Below are 16114 nucleotides of genomic sequence, written 5' to 3' on the forward strand. Positions count from 1 at the left end.
CCTGCGCCTAAGCACTCCGCAAATGCCCTAACTACATGCCAAACATGACCAAAGTGACACCTAGATGCAACAGATCTTTCAGACGAGGAGTTTTGTTCCGGTACAGGTACAGGTCCGGACCAGTAATCTCCATACCGGTACATGTACCCATCCTGTACCTGATTTATATTGAGGTACGCAGCCCTGGTGTATCAGCCTCCATGGGGCTTGGAGGAAGTACATTTCGTAGGTCAGGGGGAGAAGGAAGGGGGGAGCAAGAGAGGTCTGACAGTCTGGAAGGGGCCACAGAGTAAGACACACGGTGTAAGAAGTGAGAGAGAGATGGAAATAAAACTGTGGACTGCACTGGAGTGTCTCGAGTTTCTTCAATCTTAAGGAACCTGCTTCGCAATCCACTGGGCTCATGGCTAATCAGTCCAACACCCTTAGCCTAACCCTAACCCCTGCACAAACCCTAACCCTGACCAAGCTGACAAGGGCAGGTTTCTCGCAAGTGTAGTTGAGAGTTGGGTCCCTACGCTGTGTATCAACAAGCATAGGGGACTTAACTGTAGTTTTGCTACAAAGGTGAAAAATATTGGCTTTATTTCAATACATTTTAATTAAATCTAGGCAAACTGGAGGTCGTCAGTATTGACCGTCTTATGGATCAATAGCTGAGTCCAGCACACATTCCAGCAACTTCATGACATGGACCACAAGCTTGAGGCCCCTGTAGTTGCACAAGTCCAGCACCTCTCTTTTCCCCTGGTAGAGACTGAGAATGAAGCTCTTCTCCCACTCAACCGGCACAGTTCCGTTCCTGAAGACCGCTTTAGTCAGCTTCCTACTCAACTCGATATCGTCCTTGCCCACAGCTCTTAACATCTCGGCATTGATGGCAAAAGAACCCTGCTTTGCCCAACCTCAACCTTTAATGATTGCATCGTTTACAATGGTTGCTGATTACACCCAAACCTTCAGGCACAAAAGTAGCTAATTACAACACTTATAAAGAAACTTGATGTAAAGGTCAGCTGCTTGCAAGTCAGAGGCGAGCTGCATACACAAAGAAAGTCACACACAACATTTTCTTCCAAGTAGCAGATCACCTTCAGCTAGGGTTAAAAGTGCATAAATTGGCTATCTTTTGCCAGTACTTGCCACTGCATATACATGTACTGCCGCCTCAGTAGTCTGTTCAGCCATAGAGAAAACGGTACACTATACCTAAGATTCCTGTTTTTGTGCTATTTGGCTATCATTATGGAAGAAGAAACCGACGGTCCATCAGAAGATGACGATATCAATCGTGTTCTATCCCTTGGCTCGACATCTCAGACTCTCCAGGTAACATACCTCATCATCAGCCTGGTACTGTCGGTAGGATGCGGCCTGCTACTCATTTTCGTGGTCAGGAAGAAACGGTACCTGCACAAGCCGAGCCATTACCTTCGTTGCAATCTAGCCGTGGACGACATCATTTTCACCAGTTGCCTGATTCCCATCCGTATCCATGCGCTTTTGCAGGAAGATGTTGGCGGGGAACATCTGTGGTGCACGGCTAGATTACTGGTAGGGCCCCCATGCCTGACATCTATGGTTGGTACATACCTCATGATGGCTACAGATCTGTACCACTTCGTGTGCAACCCCCTACACTACCACGACAAGGTCACCACGAAACGTGTGGTCGCTGGCATCTTGGCGACCAGAGCCTACTCCTTGTTCCTTGGAATATCATCTGTGGCTTTTGGAGGAAAAAACATTCTGTCATGTGAATGGGAACCTGTGAACAGTGTCTCCTTCACTTCCATTTTGAGAAGCATCAACTTCCTGGTCTGCACAGTCGCCACTCTCTTCATTGCAATGCTCTACTGCCTCGTCTTCAAGGAAGCCAGGAGACAACAGGAGAGGGATGAGAACCGCAACTTGTGGGTCTTCCAGACCAAGGCATTCAAGCTGATGGCACCCCAAGCTATCGTTCTGACTGTAGCTATAGTCACTGTCTGTTTCCAGATAGCCGTTGGACGAGCTTTGATCAGTAAAGAAAACGTGTCGCAAAATGCCCTGATCATTGCTGATCATGTGTCCATCCTGCTGTACCTGACGGTATCGTCCATGGCAAACCCCATCATCTACAGCTTCCAGCTGCCCGAGTTTCGTAGAGCCTTTAAGGAGCTGTGTGGTTTGCCAACCAACACGCCACCTACAGAACCGGCACAGCGGAATAGGGACATGGAGATGGCCACTATCACCGGTCCTGGGCAAGACGCGCCGGCCTCAGACCTGACACCTGCGGTTCCTGCACGGCGGCATCGAGACATGGAGATAGCTACTATCACCGGCCCTGGGCAAGACGCGTCAGTCTCAGAACTGACGCCAGCTCAAACCCCTGTAGAGAGCCTGATGCCACCACCAAAGAACGCACCTTCCGACCAAGCCCGGAAGCAGACAACAACGGCAGACATGAGCCCAGGACTAGCGCCTTTTGCAGGACGCCATGGCCATAAGACCGCTTCAAAGGGACCATTCAAGATGACAGTCCGGGCAGAGGTACATGCTGAACAGACACCACGTTCCAGAGAGGTCATCATGGAAACCCTTCCTGGACAACTCCACTTGGATGAAGAATCGTCTGACGTCCCCACATCGGTGTTAGATGCTGAGACCAATGAGGCAACAGGAAGCCATGGCCATAAGACCGCTTCAGGGCGACCACTCAAGATAACAGTCCAGGCAGAGGTACATGCCGAACCAACACCACGTTGCAGTGAGGACATTTCGCAAACCCTTCCTGGACAACTCCACTTGGATGAAGAATCTTCTGACGTCCCTACATCGATGTTGGACACAAAGACCGATGAGGCAACAGTAGGACACACTCTGGATGCGCTAGCTTTGGAAAATCCACCAGGGCGTCCGAAGATAGCATGGCAGGAAGATACAAGGCAGCGCAGGAAAAGCCAACCCTGAATCTCAACACAAAGACACTCAAAAGAGGGAACTTGCCGTCTTAAAACAGTGAAACAAAGCGGTCAGCAGAATTGATTCAGACAAGTTTGGAACAGAACTACCCAAGATTTAGGAACAGAACTACCCAAGATTTAGGAACAGAACTACCCAAGATTTAGGAACAGAACTACCCAAGATTTAGGAACAGAACTACCCAAGATTAAGGAACAGAACTACATGGACAACTGTGGTCATGCAAGTGTATAGGAACGTAGTTTGAAAAGACTTTTGACTTGGATTAAGAAAACTCAAGAATTTGGACAAGATGCATGACCAGTGCAGAAAATCACCGCCGTCCAACGGGGAGAGGTAGGTTTGTTGTATCAATCCTATTATATAACTTTTATTTATTTATTTATTTATACCCATTCTAATGGGCAGAGAGAGAGAGTGGTAGGCTTGTTGTACCAATCCTATAACTTTTATATTTATCTATTTATTTATGCCCATCCCAATGGGCAGAGGTAGGCTTGTTGTACCAATCCTATAACTTTTATTTATTTATTTATGCCCATCACAATGGGCAGAGATAGGCTTGTTGTATCAATCATACAACTTTTATTTATTTATCTATTTATTTATGCCCATCACAATGGGCAGAGGTAGGCTTGTTGTACCAATCCTACAACTTTTATTTATTATATTTATTTATGCCCATCACAATGGTTAGAGGTATCCTACAACTTTTATTTATTTATGCCCATCACAATGGGCAGAGGTAGGCTTGTTGTACCAATCCTATAACTTGAATTTATTTATTCATTGATTTATTTATGCCCATCACAATAATTGGTACAAGTAGGCTTGTTGTATCAATCCTATAACTTTTATTTAGTAAGTTACTTATCTACTTATTTACTTGGACCAATTCTCATAACTCCAATCAACCAACTAGAAAATCACATGTCATTGATTGATGAAAGTAGGTGCAAAATTGATTACCATTTCTATCATTTAAGGATCCTATCCCTCCCCTTACAGAATGGAAAAGCAATTGAGTACACTGAAGATGAGTGTATTTTAGGTCTCTGGATTTCTGCTAACACGAAATGGGGAAAATCAAGCTCTTGAACTTGTTTGACTTAAAAACTAAAACGCTTTGCTTAAGATCTTAGAGAAATTCATTTACTATGTGTCTATAGATACAAACCATGGACAACACAGCCCTGGTATATGGAATACAGACTAGAATTTCATCATCTATGTTGTAGAGCGAACAAAAGTGTGCATTCAGAATACTTCTAGGCACTGATTACCCTCGCTATACTGAAACATTATCAAAATTAAACCTCTGTACATTTATTAAAAGATAGAACATGATTGTATGCTTGTCTTAAATCTTCTGCAAAATTCATGTTAAATTCACACATTTTTTTATGCTTTGTCTTTCTCATAATAAATTTGATTACCATTTCTTTCATGAAGGAATTCCTCCCCTAGTAATTCTACTGAATGGAAAAGCAATTGAGTACAATGAAGATTGTCTGAAATCTTCTGCTAAACCTAAATTCACACATCTTACGATGCTGGATCTTACTCATAATATAGCATAACGGTAGGGAATTTGGCTCAATCCATAATCAATGGGGGGTGTTAGCTTAGCATACATTTTATCAGATACAACAGACACAAAAATAGTCCCATCACGAGGCCTCTGAATACCTTTGACAACTCATTTTGCTTTATCTTTAATTATGAATATTGTAATGTTTTGATGTTTAGTTTTGATGAGTGTTGCACTATCGAATTAGCCTGGGTACCATCCTATTTCTACCGGGGTTCCCTACACTCACTTCCCTAAAAAGTAGCGAGTGTAAGGAGCCCCGGTAGAATACGGATGATACTCAGGCTACTATCGAATAGGCAAGGATGTTGTTTTTTATTGTGTTGCCTACAATGATGTAATTACAAAGGTCTAACACTCATGGCTGCTGCTCAAGTGAAATGTGCAAAAAGCTGAAAAGCAGGTCTTGAAATGAGACAAACTACATACAAAATCAGTCCTACTTACCCTTACTCCGGAAGGAGGCGGGGTGGGGGACAGAAGATCCACGCAAGTCTTGACCTAGTTCTCGCAACTCTCGCGAGAACTAGGTCACTACGTGAACAAGATGGACTGGATAGCCATCGAAAATTTGGAGGTACGTTCTACTTACCTTTGATAAGTCACTGATTGATGAAAAATTCTATTAACAGTCTTTCTTTATTTTCCCATAACCTATAATTGTAACAACTTATGCATGATTTTTGCCTGATAGAAAAAGACATACATGTATGATATGATGCCAGCTCTGTTATATGAAGCAGTTACTAAAAAATTCTTGCTATGTTAGATTGAGGACACACAAATCTACAGGTAGGAAGGTTGCTTACAACAGTTATTAAAAACTTAATTGAAAAACCAACGGCTGAATACCTTCCACGTCAGAGGCGAGCTTCAGACACAAAAGGCGTCGCAAACAACATTTTCTTCCCCGTAGGATACCATGTTTCAGCCCCTAGGCCTGCATAAATTGGCTACCTTTCGTCAGTACTGCCAATTTAAACTGAAATACGAGTAGATATGGAAGCTTCCTTAGTTGGTCATTAGCCAACGTTTGAAACAGAAAATGGCCCTTTTGTTCGATCTTAAATCCATACAACCCCAACATGCGTACAAAAGCTACTGACACTGCGCTGAAGATTTACATAGTCCTTAGGCCACACCAATTTAATTTCTTGGTTCTCGGATTTTTACAGAAAAATTTGGGGTGGGCGGTCGAAAAAAAAAAAAGAATAAAAATTTACAAAAAGTCTGGGGTGAACATATGAGGCTTATATAACACAAAAAAACAAGGTTAGTAGTCAAGTTTTCAGCTTTTCATGGCATGATGTGACTACAAAGAAGCTCTCTGATTGGTTTATCAGCAGTATGTACCCCTGGAATGGTTTTTTTTTACAGGTCTGCGATAGCAGAACCTATATTGTTATTCTTGGGACTATTTTTTTTTCCAAAATCGGAAAAAAATGGGTCGGGAAATCCGCGAACCAAGAAATTAAATTGGTGTGGCCTTATCTTAAAAAAAATATCATCATCATCATCATCATGGCAGGGTATTGTCGCTCTCTTTGAGGAACCCCTCCCTTGAACTGTTCCAGACAAAATATAACGTGTTGAAATAATACTTTTATTAATATGTAAATCTTTGGTATTGTTATTAGGCAACACCAATTTCATTTGTTGGTTTTCACATTTTAAGAAATATGTCTTACTGGAAAATACATATTATTAACATAATCAAAGCTCAAGGCCATGGTTCATGCCATGAATAGATATCATACTGTTTTCCTCCCTGCCCTCTATCTGCTTGGTATCGTTTTCACTTAAAATGTCTGGAAACCAAGGAAACAAATTGGTTTGGCCTTAAATTGCAAGTTTATCTGTGCTGGTACATTGTAGATGTCACTCTACATTAAAGTTGAATAGTGATTTGTAACACAAAATTTGTATATACCCCAGATTTTATCCACTGTCTTGGTATTGTTATTTAGATGTATGACGCTTCAGCCCTTCACCAACTCGGCCCATGGCTTATCTGACCAACACCCTTAGCCTAACCCTGACTCCAACACCAGCCGTAAAGCTCTTGCCTCGGCCAAGTTGACAAGGGCAGGTTTCTTGTAAGTGCAGTTGAGTATAGGGGCCTTCCTTGTGATGTAGGCCCCTACGTTGTGTTCCGACCAGCGTAGGGGAATTTTCTGTAGTTTTTGTGCCACAGAGGTACAAAATGTTGGCCTTGTTTCATTAAATCTTCAGGAAGGAGAAACCGTTTCTGAGGGTTATGAATGTTAATATTTTCCGGGGAAGGGTGTCCCCAGAACGCCCCACATAGCTCACACCTTTGTCACTAAGAAGCCCCTTATATGCTGCATGTGAAACAATCCTGGTTAGAAACCTGTCAGGTGTTGGGCAGTTAAAGGGCCGAATCGTCCTGATCCCTTGTTAGGCTTTGGTCACATTTTCAAACCAGGGCCCAGCCGGGCAGATTTCGGGAGTTACAAAATTATATAAACAACATCAAAATACACAAAATGTCAAAATAAGATTCATCAGTTCAAGCCGTGATTTGCAAATATTTCTAGGTATACAATGACAATGTCCATTTTAATATTTCATTTCTTTTAAAACATTCCGGGCCCCGGTTTGGAAATATCACCTGAGCCTTAGTTAGTAATATGTAATGTAGCCCATGTACACATTGTTTACGGAATTGTTGACTAGTGTGCGTGTAGCTTGTTCAATGTTGTGAATTGGCCTCTGCACTATTGTTATAGTTTGCCATGCGGTTCTAGTGCAATAAAGTTTGGTGTCATGTTGTACATGTGTTGGCTCCTTAACATCTCTGGAAAATAGGAAGCAGTTCGTACTTTTTTTGTAGATTAAGTCTATGGCCACGTGCCGCGTTGATACACCCGACCCCCTCAATCTCAGAAGTTATTATAATACATGACATTGTGTAAGCAATGTGCAGTCTGGTCAGTACTTGGATGGGAGACCACCAAGGAAGACTGGATGCTGTAGCCCGACCAAGAATTCATGAATCCGCCTTTCGGAAGTCACATAAAATGGGGGTCCCGTGTTCGAGGAGGTGCCTCAATCATGTAAATCAGCCTCATTACTAAAAAAAATTGGGTACCTGCTTCCTGTAAATACACCCGATATTTCTGTATCTGTATCTATATAGCCGGTATAACTGCCCTTCGGCGTAACACACCAGCCACATTTATTTATTTATTAAAAAGATGCTATAAAACTGTAGTCCCATCGCCTTCTGAGACCACAGGGGCAGTGGGTTATTACCCACTGTGTCTAGGGTATGGTATGCAGGGCTCGAAATACCACCTGTATATGCAGGTTAGTGCAGGTAAAATTGGAGCTGTGCAGGTATTTCTGGTGTCTACCTGCACCTAACCTGCACTGGTTTGTGTACTGGGTTTTATAAATAAATGTCCTGTAACGTACATGTAGCTGTATATGGATAGTTATTAGCAGCATTGAATGTTACCACATATAAAGTATGTAAGAAAAAATAGCAATGGTTCCTGAACAATTTTAGTATGATCCATAATTCCTAAATTCAGAGTGGTGCAGGTAAAAATTGTCTGGTGCAGGTAATTTTCAATGTTGCCTGCACCAGTGCAGGTATGCAGAAAAAAGTATTTCGAGCCCTGGTATTGGAAGGTGGAGCCCATCCCTCTCATTCCATAAGCTTTTACCATTTACACCATTTTCTCCTAAGGACATATTGGCATCCAGCCAGAAATGCCAGGAAATGAACTCGCATTATCTCGCACCTGCTAGCCATGCCATCTTGCCATTCGATGCAAAAACAAATTTTTAAAAATCTATAAAAGAAGCATGAACACCTACCATGTCCAGACTTGGCCAGCTATATTGACTATATAATATCTATCTATCTATATATATAGAGAGAGAATTTCATTATGTAACTCCTCGGTATTGTTATTAGGCTACACTAATTTGATTTGTCGGCTTTTGGCTTTTCTAAAAATATGCTTAACTGGAAAAACAAAGCTTGAAGACCTTAAATTGAAAGGGAGAAAAACTGTGCAGTTATTTGGTTTTCATACCAGTAATCAGTGCTAGGACTCTAGGAAAAATAAGAAAGTAATAAAAATCCTACATCCTAAAAACAAAACAAAACAAACAGACACTTTTCTGTGGTGCAGTTTGGTTTTCATACCAGTGATCTGGGCTACCTAAAGTCACCCTACATCGAATCTTATAAAATGATGTCAACAGGAAAGGACATGGCAGAAGCTGCACAAGTCTGTATATCCAGAAAGCAGCCCAACAAAACAACTAATGCAACAAAGGTGCAGTAGGATCTAAGGTCTAAGGTAAGGCAATCAGTGACAAGTGTCCTCTTGTAGGAAGAATAAAAAAAAAAAAATGTGTGTGATTTCTAGTCAAGATCCTAGAGAAACAGAACGGTAGCAGTTCTCTCTATCATGTATTTTGTACCATGTATGTAAAAATTGTGTATATAGACTTATAGACTTATAAGGACTTTAAACGATGCAAACTGTATCTCTGTTATATACTTTGTCTGACCCTTGCCTCTTCCCTCATGACCTCAATGAAAAGTGGCGTGTAGGCCGATTTGAGCTTTCATGAATAAATAAAGGTTCAAACAAACAAACAAACATACCTTCCTGGGCATTGACCCGAGCACACACTCCAGGTCCAGGTCCACGGGTCTCCTCCCCTCCCGCTGTCGCTTTGCTGGCTTCTCCTCCCCGGGGCAGTCTGCCTCAGACTCCTCCAGGACAATCTTATTAAGGGGAGAGAGTTGAACCGAGAGTTTAACCATAACATTCTAACCTTTGAACATTTATCACTGTGAAATCAAGAAGGTTTTATCTGATGAAGGCTCCTTGGTCATATGGACATTGATTTTGTTTTGACGCCTCAGTTTTCATGTTATCTATCGTATGTTATCCACTGGTGTCTTAATTTTGACTGATTGTGTGTAACACATTGTTTGTCTTGTTACATGTATGGTGGGCCCCCTGGGAAATCAACTTTGAAAAAGCTGTGGGGGCTACCACTTGTCATGTTGTATGTGACACACTTGCAACATGCCAGTCAGTGCAATAAATCTGAATCAGACCCATCAAGGTGGCAAGGTGGTCTGGAGGTTAGACTTACAATCCAAAGGTTCTGGGTTCAACTCCCAAGCAGGCCCCTAATGTTGTGCCCTCGGGAAAGGCAGCTTATACTAAGCCTATTTTCCTAACCTGAGGTGAAAATGAGTGCCTACCTACGGTTAGAGACGTCCTCTCGGAGGATACATTAAACAGGAGGCACCCTTGTTTGAATTTCACGGATTATGCAAAACAAACAAACCTTTCCGTCTCCTGTGACCTCCCCGACGAATGAGACAGGACACTTCTCCCTGGTACAGATGTCCCTCAGCACGCCAGAGTCTGCGGACTTGACCAAGATGGCGTTGCTTTCCTGATACTCTGCCCCCCACAGTTCCATCACGTTGATAGTCGGGTCGCCCAACTGGAACTCCCCCGTACGGATCACAGCTCCGGCCGGCTCCACAATCTCCTTCAGCACATTACCTACAAAAGATACAACCTGAAAACTCCTGCCTACAGATTACAGCACCTGCTGGCTCAATTATTTCTTTACCATGTTTCCTGAGTAAATGTTTTCACATTCATAACAGTTTAGCCATGAAAAATCCTTTGCTCTTTTTGACCACAGCAGCCAACTACGTGACAACCCATTGTAAGGACTGAAATCCTTCCCTGTTGATGGCAAAAATGTTAAGGTGATTCAATGTGCTTCATGTATTACATGATATTTTTGCACGAAGTGTACATCTAATAGCAACGATGCAAGGATAGGCTTTGAACAGACTCAACCTTCTTGAATGTATACAAACAAACAAACAAACAAACAATGAAGTGTTCATAGCTACAATAGTCATTAACCATTTACTTTGTAAAGTTTATGTTATGCTATGCACAAACAAGGTTACCTATACATCAACTGGCTGAAACACACAAAAGTTCTTCATAACAGTGCTTTACAGATACACAATATAAGTTTGTACTAACCGTTGCCCCCAGCACCCTGGTCATGGATGCTCCTGATAGGGTTCCCCTCCACCATCTCTATACAGGCCCGGATCACGCGGTTTTACAGATACACAGATGTTTAAGTTTGTACTAACCGTTCTAAAGCTATTTATTGCGGATACTCCTACTGCAATTGCTACTATTTTCTGTACTGGTACCCACCCCTATCCTGGTTAGTGAGTGAGTGTGTACTAACCGTTGCCCCCAGCGCCCTGGTCGTGGATGCTCCTGATGGGGTTCCCCTCCACCATCTCTATACAGGCCCGGATGACGTGGTTTAAGTTTGTACTAACCGTTCTAAAGCTATTTATTGCGGATACTCCTACTGCAATTGTTACTATTTTCTGTACGGTACCCACCCCTATCCTGGTTAGTGAGTGAGTGTGCACTAACCATTGCCCCCAGCCCCCTGGTCGTGGATGCTCCTGATGGGGTTATCCTCCACCATCTCTATGCAGGCACGGATCACGCGGTTCAGCTTCTGCTCCATCTCTGCATCCCCCCGCTGGACCGCTCCGAAGTCAAGCTCCTCCTTGTTCTCTCCTGCGATGACTGACGAGGCGGCACCACCGCCCACCCCAATCCGGTACACGGGACCGCCTAACTTAACCACCTCCATACCTGAAGGGGGGACAGTAAAGCAGACCATTATATTTTACAAAAACAGGCAAACCGCAATAATAGGGTGTACAAACTAATACATTATGTCCCAAGCAGTAGAGTTCTCTCCTGCGATGACTGACGAGGCGGCGCCACCGCCCACCCTGATCCGGTACACAGGACCGCCTAACTTAACCACTCCATACCTGACAGGGGCACAGCACAGAAGATGATCATTACATTTTGAATAGATTATGTATTCTCTTGTGGGATGTCGACAGACCAGTAGGCAAACTGGAGCTCTGTTTCCTCCTTCTTCTTGCGGATAGCAACTGCTCTTTTGACTTCTGTACAGTCAACGCAACAACAGGCAAACAGTTATAATATGGGGTACAAACTAACACAATCTCTATGGCCCAAGCAGTAGATCTAGAGTTCTTCCCTGCTATGTGCAGAGACCACTCCCACAACGTATGTGTTGTTGAAAACCAATTTTCAAGAGAATTTGTTGAAGAATTTTTAGGATACCTTCAACTCAAGAACCATCGCTGTACTTTACTACATGTTATGTCTCCACCTCAAGGGCGTCACCAAAAATCAATTAGTCTACTACCAATTTTTCTTCACCGAAAACATCCCCCTACTCACCGACAGTGGGCTGGTCCTTGTTGATGTGACTCCCCTCCAGTTGACCTATCCCCCCGCTGAACATGATTGGTTTCACCCATTCTTTACGTTCTCCATCTGCAAGTCTCATTCCTGTAGGAAAGGAACACCTCATCAGAATAAACAATGTAATCATACATTATACAAGTGTACTACTCTGGGACCGCGTGGCGCAGTGGCAGCATGTTTGGCTCGAGACCGAGAGGTGGCGGGTTCAAATCCGGCTGCCTTGTCATCGATCTTGTGCCCTTGGGAAAGGCACTTTACACGACTTTCCTCACAAAAATGCCTGTCTGCCTCCTCATCTGTCAAATCGACAGGAGAATAAAAAACAAACAAAGAAACTACTCCAATATGTCTATGTGCCTTTGTCTCCTAAACCAGTTCAGGCACAAACTTGGTGAGAACAAGCCAGGGCTATCTCCAACTTGAATTTTTTCTCTCTCATTGTTTAAAAGCCAATGATATTAGCTTTTTCATCATTTTCGTCTTGTGAAAATTGGCTTTTTGTAGCAACGGTGAGATTTTTTGTCCCAAGAAGCAAATTAAACAGATTTGATTGGGTTCTGCCATAATACCTCAGGTACAGTGTACCTGTTCTTCAATGTTTAAGGAAAACAACACTTTGACCAACTTAAAGAACCCATAGAATCTACATCATATACATATCATACAAAGAACATACCAAACGACCTAGCGAACCCAGCCAGTACGGGTTCCCCGAACTTGTTCCCGTAGTCTGAGGCGCCGTTACTGGCCTCTATGCAGATGTCGACGGGCTTGGCCATGTTGCTAGGATACTCAAAGGTCTTGTCCTCCCACGGAAGGTCATAACCTAGGAAGGGTTTAAAGGTAGAAGGTCATCAACAAATTATAAGGAAATTCAAAGACTGAAACGTGATCATTTCTCAACTGTACAAGATTAATATTGTCCCTGCTACCAAAGACAATCTGGAAGCCATCAAATTTGACACCAACAGACTACTTCCTGCAGAAGGTTATTCATTTATCAAGATTCACAGAATGAGATCTGAGAGGTAGGCAACAGGTACGTCCTTACAATGCCAAACACCCCCAGCGTACAGTTTAAGAAGCTATAAGTTATACACACTCACACTCACTATGATATACTATGATAATATAAGACATACATTTGTAAACAAATAAAACTAATAACATAAAATATTTTAACAAATGTAATTACAAAAACAAAGCAAAAGTAATAGAATCTATTCATCCAGACGGTGTGTCAAAAGACTAAAGATAAAGTCAAAGAAATGGCACAATTGTACCTGGTATACAGAGGTTGCCAAAGCTAAACTCTAGACCGTACCTGGTATAGACAGGTTGCCGAAGCTGTATCCTGCCGTCCCTGCCACCACGTGAGCGCCCCTCCCTGCCGCCTGGACATCACGGATCCTGCCACCTGTACCTGTGGTCGCACCTGGGAACGGAGCCACACCTGCAACGGCAAACCAGAGAGATTCAACATTTAAGTTGGTCCTAGAATGGTGGGAACCATGGTCCTACATGGAAGGGAAAGAAACTCTTGAATCGTTTTGATTGTCTCAGAGTTAAAAAGACTTGCTTTTCTTTTTTTTACTTTCTTTTATTTAAGCAGGGGAGACATGTCACCTACTAAGTAAAATCAAAAGTACAAAAAATAACAAACCATCTGAGCCATCTCACCTGTAGGAAAGTTGTGTGTCTCTGCTGTGAAGATGACATGTCTCAGCGCCGACTTGTCCTGGAAGCTACTGGAGACAGCTGGCTGGCCTGGGCAGAGGACTGGCACCTGGTAACCCTGGATGGCACTGGGGATGGGGAGACAAAGTCAGCAGAACTTCAGTCAGTAGCTCCGAGGAAGGTGTCTGAGAGACATCGACAAGTAAGCAAAGTGATATATACTATTTTCTATCAACCTGATGAAACTAATTTTGGAAGAGATTGATCATGACATTGCAGTGCCCATCTCCATTTCTGCAGCCCTGGGTCACACAACTTTTGACTAATGTGCAATCACTACAGCAGGGAGCTAGTCCACTGGCAGTGGTCTGTGCATTCAATTACCACACTCTTTCCCAAATGCTGACATTTGCATACAATCTTTAGATGTCAAACCGTTTTTTTTCTAATTAGATGCACTTGTATTGAATTGAAATTCATCCAAGTGACGCTGAAGAAGAGTGACGGATGTCACTCACTCGAAAGGTCCAAAAGTAAACTAAATCTCTGTTCTTATCCAGTTGTAGAGATTGAATTGTATTTTGCACATTGTTGATCTTGTTGTCTAACATTCATAAATGTAACAGCAGGTAATGTTATAATCAAACTTTCATTCTTTAACTGATCTTACAGTCTTCTCCAGCAATACCCAATGTTTCAGACATTGTGACCTTTTGGATACTTACAAGTACTATTGGTGATGGGTGAAAGGAGCCATGATATCAATTGAATTGTACATGTATTTGAACATTACCTGCTGTTGTCGCTGAACTTGATGACGTTGTTGTCGTTGCTGTGTTCCTGAGTCTTCATCACCATTTTGAAGAGCGAGTCCTCATGCTCCTTCCCATCTATAACCATCCGGCCTTTGAAGAACCAGTGACGACTGTGCTCACTGCAACGTACAAGGGGTAATGTACATGTATCTCCATTCATACATTAATAAAGGATAGACAACCAGGTCAACAATATAATTCAAGAAACTTCAATCACTACAAGTCAAAACACTCCACACTTGTAGGGTTCCTTGAGTACATTTTAAATGGGTATATTAGGGTTGATATTTTGTTTTGGTAGGTATATTCTGTATTGTACATTTTATGAGTAATGTCCTTATTGTCATTTAGTTCCTTTGGGAGTGCAGTCATAGTCTGTATAGACTGACTGACAGTCCTAGTTTTAGACTAAGTGTTGAATGTTACCTGTTAGACTGAGCCAAGTCAAAACACTCCACACTTGTGGGGTTCCTCCCTAGCTGGTCTCGGAACATCTTGGTGTAATACTCCAGGTCCCAGTCATCAAAGGCCAGACCTGAGGGAAAATTTAATGGAGAATCATTACAACAGTTGCATGAAAAATAATAACAGAATCTGAACAGTATTATTTCTATCAGAAAACCTATTGTTTCAGTTGTGCTGGGCAGAGCTTCCTGGAGGCACAATGTAAAGACCAGCAGACTGCTGCCCACCTGTGTCATGGACACCCTCAGCAGTATGATCAAATACATTTAGTACTGAATACCACGTCTTAGTCTACTACTATATCGTAATTCAAACTTTTCCTAGTATACATTGTAATCTAAGTATACATCAGGGCTCGAAATTCATTTTTGGGCTAAAGTGCACTGGTGCACCTAGCTTAAGAAATTGGGTGCACCACTTAACTTTAAGTAATAACCTAATAATAAAACTTTGTTACAAGCTATTAAATTCTTAAACAAGTACCATGACAGAAATTTTTATTATCTTTCTAACACTAAGATGTCAAGAATATGATGTATACTAGTATACTTTGATATCTTTACATACACAAACCTAAGAAAATATTTGGGTGCACCCTGTGCACATGCACCCAGTATTTTGAGCCCTGTACTACTCTTATCTTAAGTTTCTTTCTAGACCTTTCTTACCCAGCTCAATATACATTGTAATCTAAGCTTCTCCCTGCTACCTGCAACATATAATATATGCCTATTATACTAATACATACTTGGTGCCAAACAGCTACCTTGGTAGACAAAAGGTTAAACTTTTCCTACCCAGCTCAGTGTTTGCCTTCATCAGTGCCTCCTTCCCTCCGTCCATCACATCCACCTCGTACCACGGGTCGGGTTTCACGTCCAGCTTGAAACTCGAGACGGGCTCCGTATAACGGCACTCCGTCATCCTGTCATGGAGCACTCCCAGCATCCTCCTCTCCTCCTCTGCCGTGATTGGTGCCGAGTCAGCTGACTGGATGAGGAAGCGTCGGAACACCTCGATGCGCGAGATCTGGTTTAGCCCCACAGCGTGGCAGATGGAGACGGCGTTGGTGGAGAAGGCGGTCGAGAAATTCAATCTGAAAGAAAAGAAAGATGAAGAAGACTTGTTCATGTACTAAGTTGTTGCAACTAACACTTTTATTTGGAAGGCAGATGAGCACTAGGGTATCATGTCCACATACAAAACAAGTCATGTAAGGTAATGCTACTGTA

The 16114-nt window shown here is 42.6% G+C and overlaps 1 protein-coding gene across 1 annotated transcript in view; it reads right to left on the bottom strand.

Moving 5' to 3' along the window:
• The window catches only part of LOC118418946 (phosphoribosylformylglycinamidine synthase-like), an 80451-nt gene that overhangs the window by 46141 nt on the left and 18196 nt on the right, over nucleotides 1-16114 (bottom strand). The window contains exons 3-12 of the mRNA XM_035825089.1: nucleotides 15680-15978; nucleotides 14844-14952; nucleotides 14396-14536; nucleotides 13606-13730; nucleotides 13250-13378; nucleotides 12602-12751; nucleotides 11899-12009; nucleotides 11044-11271; nucleotides 9905-10128; nucleotides 9207-9329 (exon numbers count right to left, since the gene is read on the bottom strand). Coding sequence (XP_035680982.1) covers nucleotides 9207-9329; nucleotides 9905-10128; nucleotides 11044-11271; nucleotides 11899-12009; nucleotides 12602-12751; nucleotides 13250-13378; nucleotides 13606-13730; nucleotides 14396-14536; nucleotides 14844-14952; nucleotides 15680-15978 — 1639 coding nt within the window. The remainder of the gene's footprint in view (nucleotides 1-9206; nucleotides 9330-9904; nucleotides 10129-11043; nucleotides 11272-11898; nucleotides 12010-12601; nucleotides 12752-13249; nucleotides 13379-13605; nucleotides 13731-14395; nucleotides 14537-14843; nucleotides 14953-15679; nucleotides 15979-16114) is intronic.

This window comes from Branchiostoma floridae, chromosome 7, assembly GCF_000003815.2.
Source record: "Branchiostoma floridae strain S238N-H82 chromosome 7, Bfl_VNyyK, whole genome shotgun sequence".
In the NCBI taxonomy this organism is placed as follows: domain Eukaryota; kingdom Metazoa; phylum Chordata; class Leptocardii; order Amphioxiformes; family Branchiostomatidae; genus Branchiostoma; species Branchiostoma floridae.